This window comes from Pleurodeles waltl, chromosome 3_1 (assembly GCF_031143425.1).
Source record: "Pleurodeles waltl isolate 20211129_DDA chromosome 3_1, aPleWal1.hap1.20221129, whole genome shotgun sequence".
Lineage (NCBI taxonomy): Eukaryota > Metazoa > Chordata > Amphibia > Caudata > Salamandridae > Pleurodeles > Pleurodeles waltl.
Genome location: NC_090440.1, coordinates 425,455,427 through 425,478,087, shown reverse-complemented (window position 1 = coordinate 425,478,087; position 22,661 = coordinate 425,455,427). Strand labels below are relative to the sequence as shown.

Genomic DNA, 22,661 nt, shown 5'->3' with positions numbered 1-22,661 from the left:
TGCTTAGTTTCTTTTGGTTGCACCAGAGCTCACATCCAAGGGCCCAGGAACTGGATTTGGCTCCCCTTGATAAGTCAAGACTCTCAACAAGAGAGTCCAGGTGCTAGTAGGTGAAGTCTTTGATGGGCCTGAGACTTCTTAATAGGAGGCAAACTCAGTTTAGGGCCATGGAGATCCTTGGAAAGCAGGATGTAGAAAGCAAAGTCCAGTCCTTTCACTCCCAGGACAGAAGCAGCAAGCAGCAGACCAGCACAGCAAAGCAACAGGCAGATTGGCAGTCCCTCTTATAGAATCCAGCTCTTCTTCCTGGCAGAATGTCCTCAGTCCAGAAGTGTTCTAACTTTGTGGTGTCAGAGGTCCAGTACTTTTACCCATTTCTGTCTTTGAAGTAGACAAACTTCAAAGAGAAGTCGTTGTAGTGCACAAGACCCTGTCTTTCCCAGTCCTGGCCCTAGACACGCTCCAGGGGGTTGGAAACAGATTGGTGTAAGGACGACTCATCAGCCTGGTGATGGGCCATCAGGATACGCAGGGCACACCTCACCTCCCTTTGTGTGACTGTGTAGAGTGACCGCACAGACAGCCCAAATGTCACCCTGACCCAGACATGTATTCCACAAACAGGCAGAGGCACAGAATGGTTAGGCAACAAAAAGCCTACTTTTACAAGTAGCATTTGCAAACCTACAATTCAAAAACCAGCTTCACCAAAAAATGTACTTTTAAATTGTGAGTTCAGAGACCCCAAACTCCATATCGTCATTTGCTCCCAATGGGAAATTACACTTAAAAGGTATTTCAAGGAAATCTCCATGTTACCCTATGAGAGAGACCGGTCTTGCAATAGTAAGAACCGAATTTAGCAGTCTTTCACTACCAGGACATGCAAAACACACCAGCACATGTCCTACTTTTTCAAATACACTGCATCCTGCCCACGGGGCTTATTTGTGCTTACTTTAGGAGTGGCTTACATGTAGTAAAAGGGAAGGTTTGGGCCTGGCAAGATTGTGCACTTGCCAGGACAAAATGGCAGTTTCAGACTGCCCACCCAGACACTGCAGATGCGTTTACAGGGCTACTCATGTGGGTGGCACAATCAGTTCTACAGATCCACTAGTAGCATTTGATTTACAGGCCCTGGGCACACATGGTGCACTATACTTGGAACTTACTAGTAAATCAGATATGCCAATCATGGATAAACAAATCACCAATACAATTTAGACAGAGAGCACTTGCACCCTAGCACTGGTCAGCGGTGGTAGTGTGCCCAGAGTCCTAAAGCTTGCAAAAACAGGTCAGAAAAAATAGGAGTAAGAAGGCAAAACGTTTGGGGATATCCCTGCAAAAAGGGTCAGGTCTAATATACACACAAAGTATTAATGTGATTTCCTCCACAATGCAGTCAATGGCAGAGGTGGTTATAAAATAAATACTTCAACTACACTCCATCCCCACCAGACACACTGATTTTGGAAATGTTTATAACTACCAGGTCAACTTTTCTCTCTCCCCGCTTGTGAAATAAATGTAAGTGGCCCAGTTGTCAAAACAGAAGCTGCAAGCCTTAATACTACATAACAGAGAATTTGGGCTATTATAAACAAATCTTTTTACATCTTAGTAATAAGTAATTGACCAGTGTCTAATGCAAGAAAGCTTTTTAATGAAGAATAATTAGCTTCATGTGTTCTCACCTCTCACTGACTGGTAACCAAATTAGATCCTGCTATGGATTGAGATTTCCCTGAAATCCATAGCATTTTCCCTAAACTTTATAGAAGTGTGTAACATCACCCTCTCATGTCCCTGAAGCTGAAACATTTGCTTAGAAAGCCAAACGTTTTATTTTTCTTCTGTTGGATTTAATAGCTATGCAGATGCAGTCTGGGATAGTCTGTCATTGTGATAATGAAAAAAATGTCCAACCCTTCTACAAGTGGAGTAACAGTGCCTAGTTTCTCATAAACTCAATAGTGTGTGACTGTTTCTGCGGTCATTGGATCATGGCAATCTAAATTTCCTTTCATTCCAGCTCATATGACAATTCCTTTTCTGTAGTTTTATTTTTGAACATCTGGGTGTCATTTTAGAAATGTTTCAGATATATTGTTTTTTGCATGGTCCAACCAAGTTTTGCTGAATTGTATTGCTGGTTTTTAGACCCTTCACACTGTAGTACTGCTATCCAGTACACAGTGTATGTGCTGTGACATGTAAAACGTAGAAATTGGCTAATATATGATTGGCGTATTTACTTACCTTTCATACAAGACCACAGTATATGTGCAGAAAATACACCTATAGCATAGGGGGGAAAAAGTCACCTATGGACTGCAGCTTTTATTGTTCCATCCATTAGTGTGACAAAGGGAAACATGGCTTCAGGCCTACCATTATAGCCTTTTATATTGTAAAACCTGCAGCACGACCTGCTAAAATAGCTGTTTTAAAGAGGTAAAACATCCCTTTTAATTGTTAGTAAGTCAAACCTATTTAGGCCTTGTAGCTCACAAGGTGGGGTGCATGGTATTTGCCATCCCATCCTAATCCGTTGACTCCACAAAGCAGGTATCCAGGGACATGCTTTCAAATGAATCTGCTCCTTCCTCAGTGGAATATGTCCCCTTGCTCCTCTAAATCACAAGATCAAATCTGCGGAGTCCTGCAGGGCTCCTCACTCAGCCCAATGCTCTTCAACATCTAAATGACTCCTCTTGTCATAGTGATTTGAGCCCACAATATAAATATTCCCACTTACTAACCACTCATACTGTCCCTTTTGGACAAAACACTCAGCACCAGGAACAAGTTCACCAGGTGCATGACCAAAGTGGCCACCTGGATGGAACCCATCTTTGGGAAAGACAACCTCACCATGGGACTCCACCTGATGGCCTACAGACCTTAGACCCACCTCCACGCCATGCTCGGAAGCGAGAAACTTCTGATTAATCATAGACAACAAATAAGACGTGACCACCCAAGTCAGCGCAGTGGTCTTGTTCTGCTTCAACACCCCAAGGATGATGAAAAAAATCTTCAAGAAGCTACCAGACAACACCAAGAAAACGATCACCAAAGCTCTCATCACCAGAAGTCTAGACTATGAGGACACCTTTATGGAGGGATAACCAACCAGCTCACAAGAAGACTGCAGACTGTCCAGAATGCAGCAGCCAGACTAGTCAACAACCTCCCCCACCTGGCCGGCATCACACCTTAGAGAACTCTGCTAGCTCCTGATAACACAAGCACACCTACTTCAGACTCCTCAATCACACCTACAAAGCACTCTACAAGACAGGCCCAGCCTACCTACAAAGCCACATTCACTTTAACAAACCTTTCTGATTCCTTCCCTCTGCCAGTCTCTCATTAGCACACACCTTACGTGTTCACAAAAGCAGGGGCCGCACCTTCTCATACCTGGCTCCTAAAGCCTAGACCAAACCTCCACAACCCATCATTGGCTGCACCTCTCTTCTTGACTTTTGCAAAAAGCTGAAGACCTGACTTTTCAAGTAAGCCCTGGCCTCCCCCACCTAATTGCCAGGATATCCTCATTGGCGATTAGCCAGCTATAAAAACACTGTTAGCATAACCTATTTAAATGTGGACATGTACAAAAGTAATGTTACCATGTTCCTACAGTGAGAAGGCTCTAAATGCTATATTCACTGTGGAAGGCCTATCTGTCCTATGTAAAGAACCAGAGTAAGGATTAAATACTAACATATTATCTCAGGAATGGGACTAGCTAGGAAAATAATTAAACCTCTACTTTAATAATTATAAAAGTATGATTCAGTGGTGAAGTTGGGTTTTTAGAAGAGGTGTGGACGAGGTGTAAAATTATTTCCTGAAGCACACAGTAGGCTCACAAGAATGTACAGAGGGGAACTCTCTAGGGTCAATAGAATATGCAGTGTCAAGTCTAGGACAGGTCTGTCTGAAGCAAATGTAAAAGTTTTGCACCCTTCAGAGGTAGCAAACAGAATACCAAGACAATGCTTGTGTATCCTCTTGCTAAAGGACCCTGCTTTTGTCCTACCAGAATTCTGTCTCTGGATTTACTGATTTGTGGACTTCTGTGTCTGGATTTGTTGCAAGTACAATTACTGGCTCAAACTGGATTTTAGTGTTAGATATGGGAAGACGCTAGGATTACCATAGTACACTCCCTATTCACACCTCCATCCTTCAAAGCCCAAGTTTAGTGTGCCCATAAATCTTTGCCATCTTGCATTTGACCTGGCACATTGCATTTTGGGCCTTTTTGCATTAAAATAAACAGGAACTACTAAAAAGATATGTAGGCCAGGTCATGGGGACAATTACCCCATTGGTCAGAGAGACACCAGGTGTACCTTAGGCTCTCCCCCACTCACAGGCTGGTTAACCCTGCAAAGCTGGACCCTTACTAAGCCTTCCTCAAAATGCTGCTAAACGTGTGAAAGGATATGTGGCAAACGGAAGCTGATATCCTTGTACTCTGTGACCTGTGAGAAGGACCTGAAAAGGTAGGCTCCCTTTCCACTTGAAACCCAAGGACAGATATGTGTCCAACAATCATAAGGCTAATCCCTGGAGTGGCTCCAGGAACATAAAAAAGCTGAAGAGGACATTCTGATGAAGAATCCCAGTAGACCAGTGGCAGCTGGACCTGGACTGGACTTTACGGTTGCTCTCTACTTTACCCCTAGAGAGTCTGTAAGTGTTCCCCCACCAATGTCCAGGGGAGAGTCTCCCTCAGGTTCTGGGAGCATTGGAAGGGTACTCCTGTGGTTGTTTTGGCACCCAAAAAAGTTTGGGCACTTTTTCAAAACATTTTGCTCCAGAGCTTCACGGTCACTGACTGAAAAGTATCCAAGTGGCAGTTGTATGGCGTCTGACCGAATTCAGATTTGTCCCACATGGAGAAGAGTTTTTCCCCATGCATTACACATTGTCACTAAGTTAAGCCTGTCTCCTCTGTGCCACAGCACCAGGTGTTGAACTTATGTTTAAATTACTGAAACCTTTCAGCGAACCTAACTAGACAGTGACTTAATGACTTATGGTGGACACCAACCTCCCCCACCCCCAACTAATAAACCACTTTTTCGGAGATAGTAAGTAGTATATTGAAAATCAAACGTGTAAAATATTGACACTGGCATAATAGTTCATCATAGATGTTAGACGTTTATGGTCATGGTCACAGAGGCATCATTCCTATAATGTGATGTGTATAGTGGGCACCCAATGAACAATATGACATTGTGCTTATCAGTAGGACAACATGTTGCATGACTAGAGTAACCTCTGATTCATTATCAGTAATTATGTTTGAAGGTAAGTTTGAAAAACACACAGACATGCAGTGCATGGGAGCAAATGTAAATCCATATGTTTTATTCACTTGACTGCTAAATCTATATCAGCAACATCTGGACCTATTATAATTAAAAGATCCACTGGAATACCACAGATCTGTTTACGTTCATCTGGATATTTCGTCTGCTGAAAACAGCTAGAATCTCTGGGTGAAAGTTCAGGGGAATGCGGAAGTATGTGGGGAATTGTACCCAGAATCACTCATTTCCCTGGTGATTCCACATTTTTAAGGGGACTCTAAGAGGGTCATTCTGACCCTGGCGGCCGGTGGCCGCCAGGGCCACCGACCACGGGAGCACCGCCGACAGGCTGGCGGTGCTCCAATGAGCATTCTGACCGCGGCGGTTCAGCCGCGGTCAGAAGCGGAAAGTCAGCGGTCTCCCGCTGACTTTCCGCTGCTCATTGGAATCCTCCATGGCTGCGGAGCGCGCTCCGCAGCCATGAGGATTCTGACCCCCCCTACCGCCATCCAGTTCATGGCGGGAAAGCCGCCATGAACAGGATGGCGGTAGGGGGGGTCGCGGGGCCCCTGGGGGCCCCTGCCATGCCCATGCCAATGGCATGGGCACGGCAGGGGCCCCCGTAAGAGGGCCCCAAAATGTATTTCACTGTCTGCCTTGCAGACAGTGAAATACGCGACGGGTGCAGTAGCACCCGTCGCACCTTCCCACTCCGCCGGCTCGATTACGAGCCGGCATCCTCGTGGGAAGGTCGTTTTCCCCTGGGCTGGCGGGCGGTTTAACTGGAACCGCCCGCCAGCCCAGGGGAAAACTCGTAATACCCGCCGCGGTCTTTTGACCGCGGCGCGGTAATTTGGAGGGCGGGATCCTGGCGGGCGGCCTCCGCCGCCCGCCAGGGTCATAATGAGGCCCTAAGAGTCCAACTTGTAACAGCCCACATTTTCTACACCCCACTGGGTTACAGATTCCATCTGTCTCGGTTACTTCGGGGATTGGGAACATAATGGGGGCACTAATGTGTATAAATAAATATGCCTCAAATCTAGCAATCTCTTCTTTGATGAGTTTTGAATATAAAATACAATTGAGATTTTTTTTAGGATGTCTGGTTGGTCGAAACTCCTGTATGTGATATGCACAGCAATACCATCTGTAAACTTTAACAGGAAGGCCTGTGACTACTATTTTGAAGTTTTGCCCACATGGCTTTTCAGCTTCTCCATCATACACTGGCCACACCTTTTAGTCCTTTTGTATTTTACCTCCAGTTTCTACAGACCCTCTAGATTGCTGTCACTTGATATTACTTGCGTATTCCCTTATTACGGATTCAGAAACTTCAGTGGTTTGCTACTGGTGATAAGTGCTGAGGGCTGTTGTACACCATTTGTTCTTGGAGCATTAAGCTCTACAGATCATCACGCAGCAATTGTCCGGTCAATTTGTCGGTCCAGGGTTGACTCAGGAGTAACTGGGGCAAATTCACTCACAACCTGGAAGTAGGGGAAACTGAAACATTATGGATCTAAATAGATGAGCCACGCGAGTTTAGCACAGACCTGCTGCTGTTTGTCTGCACAGGGTAGTTGCTTCCTGTGGTCCACCTTTCCAAATATTTTCATTCATCGCCATTAATATGTATGAACTAATGAATAAATTTAAAACCATAAGCTGAATTCAGAACCCCACCTACATTAGACAAACGAGACCAAGCAATGTGCTACGTTTGAGACATTTTCACCTGCCCTGAACCACTGGATGAATGATCAAATTTTAGAATGGCATAAGGTTTTGAAATTTTCTATATGATTTATTATTTTAGTTCTTCTTCCTAAGGGTATCATTATTTGAATAACTAAAACATCCATGTTACAGTATTCCTCTTTTATTTCTGATCTCTCCCATTCCTTTCCCAACCCATCCATCAAAGCACAATTTAGACTCCAGGCACAAACGAATGTGGTAAAACCTGCTGTATGGCAGATAGTAATACTGCATGCAATAAAATGCATTTACTGCATATCTTGCATTTTTGTACAACCGAAGTTTGCCTGTAGTAGCTGTTACTGCGCGGTAACACATCACCAGTGCATGCAATTATGAGTTGAACCTCTTGGACTAGGAAATTACTGTGTGGAACTGGATGCACCATTTGTAAACATATACAAATTCCTAATTCCGTGGGGGCGTTAATGCGTATACTTATCACCTGCTCGGAGCAGAAGGTCCAGTTATCACCTGTTCAGTGCAGGTGATAAATGTATGCGGTGGCTTTAGTGTGGGGGTATATAAAATTAGGCCCAGGTTTCAAACATCCGGAAAACCAGGTTCAGGGACACCGGACCACACCTGATCAGTCAGAGTGGAATGCCATAATGTAATTCCGATCTGCCTAACCCATAATCAGGGCCCAAATGAGGCTGTTTAAGTGTACTTGATATTGCGATTTAGAATTCGTAACGGTTGACGTGGAGAAGGTCTCCACCACTATAGATACGTTTAGCTGTTCGCGTGCAGACACGTGCTTTGGAAGCCCCTCGGTTATGCAGCAAGCTCAGTTTAAAGCAGGGCTATTGCCTCTCAGTTTGTTCTCGGAATATTCCATTGTATGACATAAGGCACTGTGCTAAGCACTTAATTAAGCAGTTGGTTTTCTCCAGGGAACACAGAGGAAGAACAGTCGCGGTTACTTTGAACTATTATTAGACATTACCTAGCGCTTCTGGCACCATGTTTTGTTTTTCGTGCCCACCAAGTGCTAATCCCGCGTCTAGCTATTAATAATCAGTAATGGCAACATACAACCCGCGCGCGCGGTGCCTAATACCTGGCACGTCCTACAGATGCCTTTCTTACTTTGTCCATGACCGCTTCCCTCTGAGCAGAAAAAGGCGTCCAACTTTTCTTCAGATGTTATTCGGGTGCATTAAAGTGAAATATTCACCCCATGTGGTATGCGGCCTCCTGGCTGCTGTGAGGCATGACTTCGGTGCACGCTGAAGAACAGGCTGGAGGCGTTTGCGTTGGAACCTCGGCATTAATCTGGGTTATTTATGTTGCACTTACATGGATAATGAATCATGCAACCATTTAAAAGAATAACGTAGAAAACACGCCAGAAATGTTCACTTTGTTCGTTCTTTCATCCCTTCCAGAGTCGATATACAGCCACAGTGTTACCGTGGAGGGGAGAGAAGTCTTGTTTAACATCTGGGATTTTCCGTATTCGCAGGTAAATTCACAGAAACCTAGAACCTGACACCACGGACAGCCTTGCCATTGCATCTTGCCTGTGCCCTGCCCGCTCTTTAGGCCTCTACACTATACAAGACCTTTCTGAATTATCTTGCCTTTTTTCTGTCTCTTTTGACTTAAGACTGTGCAATGCATTCTCCACTCTTCCTGTGGAAACATGTATTCTGGTGTTACTCCTGAGCCTCCACTTCATGCTGTGACCTCTAGCTCCAGTATTATTTTTATTACACAGAAAATGCTTGCCTCTTTCAGTGTGCTTGTGCCTTTTTTGGATATGAACTCTTTCTGTCATAGCCTACTCCACTTGCCCCCGTTTTACACAAATAAGAATATAAAGATTAAGGGCCTGATTACAACTTTGGAGGAGGTTGTTAATCTGTCCCAAATGTGATGGATATCCTGCTCACTGTATTATGAGTTCCATAGGATATAAAGGACTCGTAATATGGCGGGTGGTATATCCGTCACATTTGGGACGGATTAACACCATCCTCCAAAGTTGTAATCAGGCCCTAAGTGTGTGTGTGTGTGTGTATAATATATATATGTTTTCGGTGGCACGTGTAGCTGCAGATACACATGCTGTGCATTATCCTGCCATCTAGTGTTGGGCTCAGAGTGTTACAAGTTGTTTTTCTTCGAAGAAGTCTTTTCGAGTCCCAAGACCGAGTGACTCCTCCCTTTCGGCTCCATTGCGCATGGGCGTCGACTCCATCTTAGATTGTTTTCTTTCCGCAATCGGGTTCGGACATGTTCCTCTTCGCTCCGTATTTCGATTCGGGAAAGTTAGCTAAATTATCGAAAATTAGACGTTATTGTTATCGTTCGGTACCGGGTTAGTGTTAGTGTATCGGCACCGACATCAAGAGCGCTCCGGCGGCCCTTCGGGGCTTCCACTCTTCACTGAAGCCTAGTCAGCCCGACCACACCCGTATTCCCAGACTAATGGACAGGACCCCCTTCCGTTTCTGTCCTAAGTGTCATTCTAAGTATCCTTATACAGACCAGCACCGGGTCTGTAATCTGTGTTTATCACCTGAACACAGGGAGGATACTTGCGAAGCTTGCCGAGTGTTTCGATCGAAGAAGACCTTGAGGGATTGACGTGCAAGAAGACTACAAATGGCGTTGAAACCGAAAGAACAACTCGACGTCGGAGAGGAGGAAAGCATCTCCATCCAGGGGACGGACTCGGATGAATCCGAAAGTGAACGACCCTCGACGGTGCAATGAACCTTGAGTAAACCTGCCCCGTCCAAAAACTCAGGGTCACACAAAAACATTTAAGGCCATGGGGACGCCACCGCCAGCAGGCCATGGCTCAACCCACCGAAAGGAAGGTGACCAAACATCGGCACCTAAAAAGGCCAAAGAATTGCCGAAGACTTCCGAATCCGGTTGAGATTCTGGCACCGAACGTTCTCGACACCGAGAGTTCGATTCGCCTAAAGCAAGGAAAATATCTTCAGAACCGAAAAAGACTATAACAGAAACCTCAGTACCGAAAAAAGCGGCTTCGGAGCCGAGAAGAAGCTCTTACACAGAAGAGCAAGGACTTTCCAGCCAATTCAAGGAAAGACATAGATTTGGGCAGGAGTTAGGTATGGAAGAACCGGACCATACACAAAGGAGGTTACATATCCAGAAAGAGACTGGAAAAATACAAACTTTACCTCCACTCAAATCTAAAAGGAAACTTGCATTTCAGGAGACAGAAATGCAACCTAAGGCAAAAGTGGTTAGAGACAAATCTCCACCACCAAGGTTCTCACCACAACCGTCCCCACCGCACTCACCACAACTGTCACCAGTGGGAACACCTATAATGCAGTCACCCACACATACTGGGATGACACAGGATGATGCTGATGCATGGGACTTATATGATGCACCAGTATCGGATAACAGTCCAAATTGTTATCCAACAAAGCCGTCACCACCAGAAGACAGTACTGCATATACGCAGGTACTATCCAGGGCAGCTACGTTCCACAACGTAGCAATGCACACAGAGCCAGTGGAGGATGATTTCCTGTTTAACACTTTGGCATCCACGCACGCTTCCTATCAGAGTCTGCCAATGCTCCTGGGCATGCTCAAGCACGCGAAACAGGTCTTCCAGGAGCCTGCAAAGAGAAGGGCTATCACGCCTAGAGTTGAGAAGAAGTACAAACCTCCCCCAACAGATCCTGTGTTCATAACACAACAACTTACACTGGACTCAGTGGTTGTAGGGGCGGCAAGAAAAAGAGCAAACTCTCAATCGTCAGGAGACGCTCCACCGCCTGACAAAGAAAGCGGAAAATTTGACGCAGAGGGCAAGCGAGTGGCAGCACAAGAAGCCAATCAATGGTGGATTGCAAATTCGCAAGCCCTCTTGCAAGCTACGACAGGGCACACTGGGACGAGATGCAACACATCATACAGCACTTGCCCAAGGAACACCAAAAACGTGCCCAGCAGGTAGTGGGAGAAGGACAGGCTATATCTAACAACCAGATAAGGTCCGCACTAGACTCGGCAGACACAGCAGCACGAACTGTCAACACGGCGGTAACCATTCGCAGACATGCATGGCTGAGAAGTTCTGGATTCAAGCCAGAGATTCAACAAGTGGTGTTGAATATGCCGTTTAATCAACAACAGTTGTTTGGGCCGGAAGTCTACACAGCCATTGAGAAATTAAAAAAAGACACGGACACGGCTAAAGCCATGGGCGCGCTCTATTCCCCACAAGTCAGAGGCACCTTTAGAAAACCACTATTCAGAGGAGGTTTTCGGCAACAAACATCTGAGCCTTCAACCTCTCAAACCAGACCCACCTATCCGGCACAATACCAAAGGGGAGGGTTTCGTGGTTCCTATAGAGTACAATTGCCAAGAGGAAGGCGAAAGTTCCAAACAACCAAACCAAGCCAGCCCAAACAGTGACTTCAGTGTCACAACACCCCAACACTTGTCACCAGTGGGGGGGAGGCTAACCACATACTACCAAAACTGGACACATATTACCACAGACGCATGGGTCCTATCAATTATCCAACATGGTTATTGCATAGAATTCACAAATTTCCCCCCAGATGTGCCACCCAAAAAGCACAATCTGTCCCAACAACACTTAAACCTAATACAAATAGAGATCCAAGCACTACTACAAAAACAAGCAATAGAGCTCGGACTCAATCATCAGAAAGGAACAGGCGTCTACTCACTATATTTCCTGATTCCAAAAAAGGACAAAACGTTAAGACCTATCTTAATCTCAGAACACTGAATCTCTTCATCAAATCAGACCACTTCCACATGGTAACACTTCAAGACGTAGTTCCCTTGTTAAAAAAGGAGGAATACATGACAACATTGGATCTCAAGGATGCGTATTTCCACATACCCATCCATCCTTCTCACAGAAAATACTTAAGGTTTGTAATGCACAGCATATACTATCAATTCAAAGTGCTACTGTTTGGAATAACAACAGCCCCAAGGGTATTCACAAAATGCCTAGCAGTAGTATCCGCTCACATAAGGAGACAACACATGCACGTATTCCCATATTTAGACGACTGGCTAATAAAAACCAACACTCAACAACAGTGTCTTCTTCACACACAATACGTCATAGAAACTCTACACAAACTGGGGTTCTCTATAAATTACCAGAAATTACATCTGCAACCATCCCAAATACAACAATACTTGGGAGCAACACTCAACACACAAAGGGCAATTGCCACTCCAAGTCCACAAAGAGTCCAATCGTTCCAAAATGTAAGATCAAGCATACAATCAAACCAACACTACACAGTAAGGTTTGTAATGAAACTTCTAGGCATGATGCCCTCATGCATAGCCATTGTCCCAAATGCAAGATCTCACATACACTGTATACATACAACAGTGCATAGCAAAACAATGGACACAAGCACAGGGTCAACTTCAAGATCTAGTGTTGATAGACCGCCAAACACACTCCTCGCTTCAATGGTGGAACCCTATAAATTTAAACAAAGGGCGGCAATTCCAAGACCCAGTGCCTCAAGCTGTTATCACAACAGATGCTTCCATGATGGAGTGGGGAGCACACCTCAACAAGCACAACATACAGGGTCAATGGGACAATCAACAAAAACAACTTCACATAAATCATTTGGAACTGCTAGCGGTTTTTCTAGCATTAAAAGCATTTCAACCACTGGTAGCCCACAAACACTTCCTTTTCAAAACCGACAACATGACAACAATGTATTATCTCAACAAACAAGGGGACACACTCTTGTCACAACTGTGTCTCTTAGCACAAAAGATTTGGCATTGGGCAATTCACAACCACATTCACCTAATAGCACAATACATGCCAGGCATTTAGAATCAGTTAGCCGACAATCTCAGTCGAGATCACCAGCAAACTCACGAATGGGAAATATATCCCCAGATCCTACAGGATCACTTCCACCGCTGGGGAACACCAAACATAGACCTATTCGCAACAAAAGAAAATGCAAAATGCCAAAACTTCACGTCCAGGTACCCACACCCTCAATCCAAGGGCAATGCACTATGGATCAGTTGGTCAGGGATATTTGCTTATGCTTTTCCCCCTCTCCCACTCATTCCCTATCTGTTCCACAAACTAAGTAAAAACAAACTCAAACTAATACTCAGAGCACCAACCTGGGCTCGTCAACCGTGGTACACAACACTGTTGGACTTATCAGTAGTACCCCACATCAAATTACCAAACATACCAGATCTGTTTACACAACACAAACAACAGATCAGACACCCGAATCCAGCATCGCTCAATCTAGCAATCTGGCTCCTGAAGTCTTAGAATTCGGACATTTAAATCTTACACAAGAGTGTATGGAGGTCATTAAGCAAGCGAGAAAACCTACAACAAGACATTGTTACGCAAACAAGTGGAAAAGATTTGTTTGCTACTGCCACACTAATCAAATTCAACCACTACATGCCTCCACAAAGGACATTGTAAGCTATTTATTACACTTACAAAAGCCTAATCTAGCATTCTCTTCCATTGAAATCCATCTCACTGCAATATCTGCCTATCTGCAGATTACACATACAACATCACTTTTTAGGATCCCAGTCATTAAAGCATTTATGGAGGGACTAAAAAGAATCATACCCCCAAGGACACCACCAGTACCTTCGTGGAACCTTAATATTGTATTAACACGACTCATGGGCCCACCATTTAAACCCATGCATTCTTGTCAAATGCAATATCTGACTTGGAAAATAGCCTTTCTAATAGCTATCACATCACTTAGAAGAGTAAGTGAAATACAAGCATTTTCTATTCAAGAACCCTTTATACAAATACATAAACATAAAGTGGTTCTCCGTACCAATCCAAAATTCTTACCAAAGGTCATATTACCATTCCACCTAAACCAAACTGTGGAACTCCCAGTCTTCTTTCCGCAACCAGACTCAGTAGCCGAAAGAGCCTTGCATACATTAGACATAAGAAGAGCACTAATGTATTACATTGACAGAACGAAACAATTTCGTAAAACAAAACAATTGTTTGCAGCTTTCCAAAAACCTCATGCAGGTAATCCTATATACAAACAAGGCATCGCCAGATGGATAGTTAAATGTATTCAAACTTGCTATGGTAAAGCAAAAAGAGAATTACCTATTACACCTAGAGCACATTCCACTAGAAAGAAAGGCGCCACAATGGCTTTTCTTGGGAACATACCTATGACAGAAATTTGTAAGGCAGCCACCTGGTCTACGCCTCATACATTTACTAAGCATTACTGTGTAGATGTGTTAGCAACGCAACAAGCCACAGTAGGACAGGCTGTATTAAGAACATTATTTCAGACAACTTCAATTCCTACAGGCTAAACCACCGCTTTGTGGGGAGATTACTGCTTGGTAGTCTATGCACAGCATGTGTATCCGCAGCTACACATGCCACCAAACGGAAAATGTCACTTACCCAGTGTACATCTGTTTGTGGCATGAGACGCTGGAGATTCACATGCGCCTGCCCACCTCCCCGGTAGCCTGTAGCCGTTTTTTAGTTGAATGAAAATTGTAAATATGTAAATAAATATAATTTTTAATAGACATTAGGTACATACATAACTACTCCATTGCATGGGCACCTCTAGTATACTCACAACTCCTACCTCACCCTCTGCGGGGAAAACAATCTAAGATGAAGTCGACGCCCATGCGCAATGGAGCCGAAAGGGAGGAGTCACTCAGTCTAGTGACTCGAAAAGACATCTTCGAAGAAAAACAACTTGTAACATTCCGAGCCCAACACTAGATGGCAGGATAATGCACAGCATGTGAATCTGCAGCGTCTCATGCCACGAACAGATGTACACTGGGTAAGTGACATTTTCCATATATATATATACACACACACACACACACGTGACTTGCTTACATTTTGCTTCATTCTGGTAGGCCGCCTCTGCCCTGTCTCCATCCTCTGTACTCTTTTGATAGGCTGAATTCCAGAAGTGGAAACATTGCTCCAGAAGAAGCTTTGCTCATGGCTGCTGCGGGCCTAAACTGTCACCTCCAAGTATCTCTTCCAGCAATTTGTAATCATCCCTCATTATGCATCTTCATTGGGTTTATAGATGCCTGCATCATTTATAAAGACCCAGACGTCACCCAGTAGCTTCTGCACTTAATTTTACTTACGCCTGCACTCATGTACACCAGTATATGAACTGATTTATCCCTACCACCTGCCTGCCTGTCACAGTGTATGAAACACTGTTTAGTTGAAATTGTGAACACTGAAACAGTTCTCAAATCAGTTTAACCACCTGGCCTATTTCTCAAGGCTGCTTAACTGGTTTACATTTGCACCAGTATTTTAGTGTGAAGGAGTATGAATCCCTTGAAAACATTACTGGGTTCTGGGAGAAATCTTCCTTTACTTACCATGCCCCCACCACATACCACCCCAGCCAGATTTTTAGGGAGGCTGTTTTTCTACTGTGTCTGGGGAAGAAGTGCATAGAATCAGCAACAGTAGCATAGCAACTAATTTCATTTTGAACTTATGTATGTATACTCTGTGCATGTGATATGATTCCCTTATAGACACTGGGGAAAAGGAAAATCACTTATATTTTATAAAGTTTTCCTTTTCCTTTTCAAACCAGCTCTTGTCTTTTGCTTACATGTATGGTGTTCACACCACACTGGTGATGCTTAGAGTGGTGCAAGGTCAGAGAACATGGAAGGAAGGGGCAGGGTAGGTACAGAAAGATTGAAGGACGGCACTTATCGGTGACAAGCCACAAACTAAGCTATAATCTACGCACCTTAATAATAGGTATCGTTAACTCAGTGGTATACATTGTATCTTCCTAAGAAAAGAAGGCTTAGTTGGCTTTGCTTGGATTAGAAGCTGTGAGCTACCTTACCTGTTGAAAGAGATGAAGACAGGTTAAAGATAAATTGGGGGCTGATTCTAGCTCTTTATTTTCCCTGTCCTGGTTAGCTATAATAGGCCTGGTCCTTGTGACATTAGAAAGGGGTGTGTCCTTGTTTCGATGCAAATAAATTAAGTCTCTGTCTGGCTATGGCCAGAATTTTCTGGTGTAATACAGGCAGGATCTGCTGACGACAGACATCAGTCCACTTCTCCTCGTGCAAAACATTAACTTGCAAACATCACAGGTGTTCGTTCCCAACATGACTGGTGTCTGAAGAGCCCCTTAACAGACAGAAACTGCTGTGTCCTTTTAGCTCTGAGAAGTTGAAGACTCGTCAAGTAGAAGCTGCAGCTTACTTCTGTGACAGGTGCAAGGTTGTTTCATGTTCTTAGTAAAGGTACAGAATTGGAAGACATTTTCTAAAAGACGTCTGTACCCATCCAGTTCCCCACCCAGCAGTTATGCATTACACAGCTTTATGACCAACACCAACCACTTTCCATCTGTTCCCTCCCTGACTTCATAGCATTTATTTGACTGTAATCCCAGGATGACAGGAGGGTTGTAGTCCTGAGAATTAGAGGTGTGGGTGGGTGGCAGGTTCAGTTATCAATATTAACTTAACGGGGATATCAAAATATGGGCTATTGGCGCTGCTGTGTACCCCTGGGGTCTCCACCTTTATTGCATTTAGGGGTAATTGAAGGGATACTAGTTTGTGGTGTTTGGAAGATATGTAGATAGCTAAGTGTGTGTGTGCATCTTGGGCAGTGCTTAATTTGAGCTGGTGGTTGCAGGTGGGTGCAGCAGCACTCTTTTTATGGACCAGGACTTTTTTTTTCATCAGAAGCCTTTTACCGAGAACAAGACAGAGAAAGTCAGCAAAGTGGGAAAGAAAAACGAAGCAAAAGACAGAAAAACAGTGGCAAGGGGAGAAAGTAGAATGGGAAAGAACCTACAGGAGTGGAATAAAACGGTAGGGAAAGGTATGGTAGTGGAAGAAAAGGGCATGAGGTAAAATCAAGACTAGGCAGCAGCGCCAGGGGGCTTCTGAGAAAAACTTTGGGTCCGCCACTTACTATTTTAAAATTAAGCACCGATCTTGGGGGTGAGTAATGGTCTTTTTGGCTATGCAAAGTTCCTTTATGGGCTATATGCGAGGTCTGTTGATTGCATGTGGGGGTCTATTGGGCGATGATTTGTGGAGTATGTGGGTTATTAGGGTCATACACCATGTCTTTTAATATTTTAGACCTGCAGGGTTCCTTCCTTTGTGTTTTGGTGTAAACTCTATTTTCTCTGTTCTATTTGTTCATCCACAACTCATCTGTGGCTTTTAATTGTTGGTTTCTGTTTTGAAACCCGAATTACATTTTCTCTATAAATGTTCGTATTCTTCTTTGGGTCTGACATACTCACCTGACTTTTTCTGAATTCGTGGTCATTTTTAGAAGAAGTGCCTTCTGATTACTCATTTCATGAAGCTTTCTCTACTCTGTTGAAAGAGTGTCGTGCTTTTGTTAATCAGGGCAAGTACTGAAGGAAGATAATCGCTTCTCTCCCGTGGGCCTAGTCCTGTCTGCACCACTCTATTAACACATATGAAAGAATACGAACAGTTACAAAGTTAATGAATCTGTCAGCAGAGGCATGTATGTACCACTTAAGAGTGTCGTGGGATGTCTCATGACCAGTTGGTGGGCCTGTTGTAAACTCATTGAGGGCCTGCAAGAAAGTAAGAATGGGAGCGTGCATGAGACTTTGGCCTCCACTTGGTACTTTTATTTCTCAGTGATCTGATAAATATACCATGATGTGCAATGCTTTGAAATTAAATATAATTTAAGAAATTCAGAAGCAAAGCTAGGTATAGGCTGATGCAGAAAACACTTAGTGGGGATTATCCCGTTTAGCTTTTGCCCTGATGCTTCCTCACTGCATTAATTAATTTCCAGATGCTGTTTTGCAAGATGAAGGGCATTAGTTAGGTGGTAAAGACCCAGACACGTTTTTCTTGGACACACCAAAGTCCACTTTATTGCCGGTTTGTCTTCTGTACGTAGGGAGCGGAGAGGACTTTTGTCGTTATTGTAAAAAATGCTGCTTTGCTCGTTTTGGCACTGCACTGGTATCCAGTTACATGGGAAAATCTTGGTGGAGGCTTTGATGTTACAGTTAAGTGAAGACATTGGCAGTCCTTTCTATGCATGCACTTACCCAGCAGGTAGACACAGTGCAGCCTCTGTGAATTCATTCGCTTTAACAGCATCCCTCACCTCCAGCGATCATGTTCAGCTAAAATGCATGCATTGCAAAACCATGCTCTGAAGTGCATGAATTGCAAATATAATGTAAGAGTATGTGTTTTTACCACCTATAGATTTTAGACCGTGTTCCATGTGTGTCATTGGGGATTGTTGAAGCCTTTATGTAGTTTGCTGTATCTAGTGCTATCTATAGTTAGCATATGTGTAGGCGTGTTAAATGATCTTCCTCCTCTCCTTGTTTACTAGGAACAGACTGACGAGAGCTGTGTAGAAGAAGAAAAGAGGATGCAGTGGGCTGATGGCTTTGTTCTTGTCTACAGCATCTGTGACCGCGCCAGCTTCAACATGATTCGCCATAAGGTGCAGCATATAAAGGCCATCAAGGAGTATCTGGGGCTGGAGAAACTTCCAATTGTCATTGTGGGTAACAAGCGGGACTTGCACCACCGGCGCTCAGTCTCCAGCGAGGAGGGCCGGCTCTTGGCTCTCTCTATGGATTGTGAGTTCTATGAAGTGTCGGCCGCTGAAGCTTATCACGGCACCCTGTTGGTTTTCCATGGACTTGTGGATAAGATCAAAGAGTCAAAGATGGTCTCAAAGAAGGGAACAGGCATACGTGGAATTGTCAAGAGCATGTCAGCTGTTTTCGCTAGGCGGAGGACAGACTCACTCTGAAATCTTTTGGTCTTGTTCACCGTCACTTACCTTTTTATGTGGATTTACCAGCTGGGTTATGGATGTGATGGAGCCATGTCTAAACTGGCTCTTCCAGACAGTGCTTTGAACATAACTGTAAGGCATCCGTCCTACTGGTTATGATTTTCGAGCTTAATCATATCAAGAAGGGGTTAGGGCCTACGTCAATCTCATGGTCCACTTTATATGTAAAGCGAAAAATATTTTTTGTTTCCCATTTCTAAGAGTGGTCCGTTTTTGCAGATAATAGAACAAGACCTACAGAGGTGAAGTAGTTTTGCTCAGAGCTACACTGTTTGGGTATGTTTGGAAACACTTAGACAAACTTGGGACTTTCGGTTCCACGGTCTACAACTTTGCCACTCACTAGACCACATTTTTTCTAAATCTTAGTTCTACAATTTAATGCCACAAGTGGATGATATTGTTATCAGTATGGCCGGACTGACCAGCTGGACAAGCAGGCAATCCTCCTGGAGGCTGGAGCCCCAGGGGGCCGGTTTTGACACTTGGATGCTAGTTTCAGCTTTCAGAAGTGGTGGTGCTCTTTGTGCAAACCCAGCGGCAACTTGAAAAAGTTACTCTGGGTCTGATCTATTAGCACTTCTGCACATGGGGGCTGGATTTATAATTTTTACCAGGGTTTTTTAAGTTCCCAGTCCATGCTCTGTTCATCAATCCCTGTGCCTGTGTACAGTATACCGCTATACTTGATACAGCTTTTGTCCAGAGGGTCTGAAGTCTGTAGGACTGTAACACATTATTGTACAGGGTTCCTACTGCCAGAATTACTAAGGTCTGCTGCTGTATATGTTGTTATGCTTTTTTGAAGAGGCTTTCGTTAGAGTTGTATGTCTCCCAATAAGATGAAGTGGAAGCTGGAACTGAAGGGCTGAAAACGTAGATTGAGAGCCACATTGCTAAGCTTCAAAAACTCTATGAAGTTCTTCCTAATGCTTTGATTGAAATAACTCCACTGCCAAGTTCCACACACTCTGTGAAACAGTACAGTCAATAGCTGTTTCTAAATCCAAGATGAACATTGATTGCCATAATTTCCGCAGCACATGATTTCCAGAGCTCATGCCCCAGAAGTGCCAAACTCCGTCATACTGACATACTTTTCTTAAAGACAACACAACAGCGGATGCAGGTATTGATCAGCCAGTGTAATGCTTTGTGTATGTCCTCTGAGCTTCCTTTCTGGCTCTGTATCTTTTTTGTGGACTGTCCCTGACTCAATTGTACATCCATACACGAGACAACATTAATGAACAGCTGTGGGTCTTCTGTATACTTTTGACTTACCTTATTTTTGCTACCTTGAATGTTTGTTTCTAAGCCAAATTCTTTATCATAACGTACACAGTTTGGTGTGAGATAGGTAGTATAGCATTTTCCGATAACTGTCACTGAATGCAGTCACAACCCCTTGGACGTAAGGGAGATTGCCTTGCTGAGAATAAGTAATGAAATAATCAATAGTGAAATACACATGAAGAGTATTCAGTTAGTAAACAGTATATCTTTCACAGCTACACTGTAAGTGATCACTGAGTCATCAGCTAATATCAATCTAGGCGGCCTTCATGCAGCGTAACCACTATTCAGATAACCAACAACATGACAGAAACAGACCAGTTTGCATAATGCCAAGCATCATAAAGGTGCAATTAGTTTTGGATGATTATCTGAGTAGGGCATGTATATGCCATTGGCAAAGTCGTCTGTCTTTGATGGAGATGTCTCCAAATTCTCCGAACTGTTGAGTAGCTTCATTGTGAGTGACACGTGCTTTGGATTGTAGCCCGGTGGAAACTGTTCACTTGGTAGAACGATATTAAACATGCTTCTACTGAATTCACTAACATAATCACCTGATGCATGCTTACATTCCAAGTCCACAATTGTTTATAATGACTTCTACAAGTACTCCAAAGTGAACTTGTTTAAAAGTTTGATGCAATGTTCCTAGACCCAGTACATCCATTTGATAATCTAATGCCATGTTTACTAGTCTGATTGGCTGATGCAGCCACAAATCATGCTTACACCTACCTTATAATCTTCAGTATATTATCCAGTTGTAAGCTCAACAATATACTTGGAGTGCAAAGGGCAACATTCTTCTCCTTCTCTAATAATTTCAGTTTGTATGGACGCTTTCAACACTTGTCTTCTAAGAAGCATTGCCCTCATGCAGGATGGTATAAAATAGTTTCTGGCCTTGTCGCAGCTTGGCTCCACACACAGAGGCAACCCCTTGTCCTTTCCTGCAAATTAACTTTGTCCTACGTCTGTTTGTTAATTTTCGGCAGATAATTTGGCTTGTTAGTACCTGCAAAGTACAGTTTCAATTCTGTGTAATTGTTAAGAAGTGTGCAACATGCGGACTCCGTTTTAAGGTTTGTGTAGGTTTACGCACAGAAAGAGAGAATTCTATTGAAATTACTCCTCTAAAACTTCGATTTTGTCCTAAAGTCAATTTATATTTTTGTAATATCTGAAGCATGTAAATAGATTAATTTCTTTGTACATACATGTCAATATCCATGAAATATACAAGATTTTAGAGCGACCATCTGTAAAAGTTAATGTTTTGATTTTAAAGAGACTGCGAGTTTCATTTTTTATTGTTCATTTTTAACAGTGCTTAATTTGTAAGCGAAAGAGTGCCAGTGCCCGAAGCCTTACTCAGAAGCCTAAGGCAGGTGCAATGAAAAGTCCGCATACTGAATAGCATGGCTGCGTAGCCCTGAATGCACCCATGTTATTTCATCCATTGCCAGGCACACACACCGCCTTGGTCTCACTCCTTCGGGTCCCTGGTTTCTACCTTCGTGCCGCTTTTCCATCTTTCTCTTCATCTTTCTTTCCCGTTTGTGTGTGTTTTTCTTCTTTGGCTCTCGGGAAATGTCGATCAGAAGAAATAAGTGCTGGTGCTCCAAAATAAGTGCCGGTGGCCCCCACCTGCAGCCACCTTCTCAAATTGAGCACTGATTTTAAAGCTTGTTGCCTAATAGGACCACTTCTACTCTACACTTGGGTTGTGGGATTGCTACATGCAATGTTATGCTCACGCTATCATGAGCAAAGATTCTCCAAGAATACTTCATTTTCATGTGGAAAACTCGTATAACTGACATGCATTTCAATTCTTTCTCTTTAAGGCAATTTGATGGGGGTTAGGGAAAGCACAAAGGTGTAAAGCATCAAAGGGTAATCACATATGGAGTCAACAGGCGTTTCCTCTCGAGCTTTCTCCCTGAAGGAGACTTATGACAATTGACATGAAAGCACCTTAGTTTAATACAACAAAGACAAATACAAGCATTGGCAAAGTCTATAGGTCTCGGCAATCTAGCAATCTGAGAGCTATAGGCATTGGCAATGTAAATGTATTTGTGTACACCTCTGGGGCTATTTTTTATTAATATACACAAATGCATTAATATTGCCAACGCCTATAGCTCCCAGATTGCCAATACCTATTGGCTTTCTGGCGTTATGCAAAAGAAAGACATTAAGAGGGGTTAAGGAGAATGTTAGTGAATTTGCATTTTAATTGGAGAGGGCCGTCCATTAGGTATGTTTAAGTATTCATATTTCCTTATTTTTAACTTATAGGCCAGATGAATGGCTGCGGCTTCAGC

At 43.6% G+C, this 22,661-nt stretch overlaps 1 protein-coding gene across 2 annotated transcripts in view; it reads left to right on the top strand.

Annotated features, from left to right (window-relative positions):
• The window catches only part of LOC138284187 (ras-related and estrogen-regulated growth inhibitor-like protein), a 36,500-nt gene extending 14,914 nt beyond the window's left edge, over window positions 1-21,586 (top strand). For both annotated transcript variants that reach the window (XM_069222690.1, XM_069222689.1), the window contains 2 exons: window positions 8,498-8,574; window positions 18,559-21,586. In XM_069222690.1, coding sequence (XP_069078791.1) covers window positions 8,498-8,574; window positions 18,559-18,987 — 506 coding nt within the window. In that variant the 3' untranslated portion in view covers window positions 18,988-21,586. The remainder of the gene's footprint in view (window positions 1-8,497; window positions 8,575-18,558) is intronic.
• The last annotated feature ends 1,075 nt before the right edge of the window (window positions 21,587-22,661 follow it).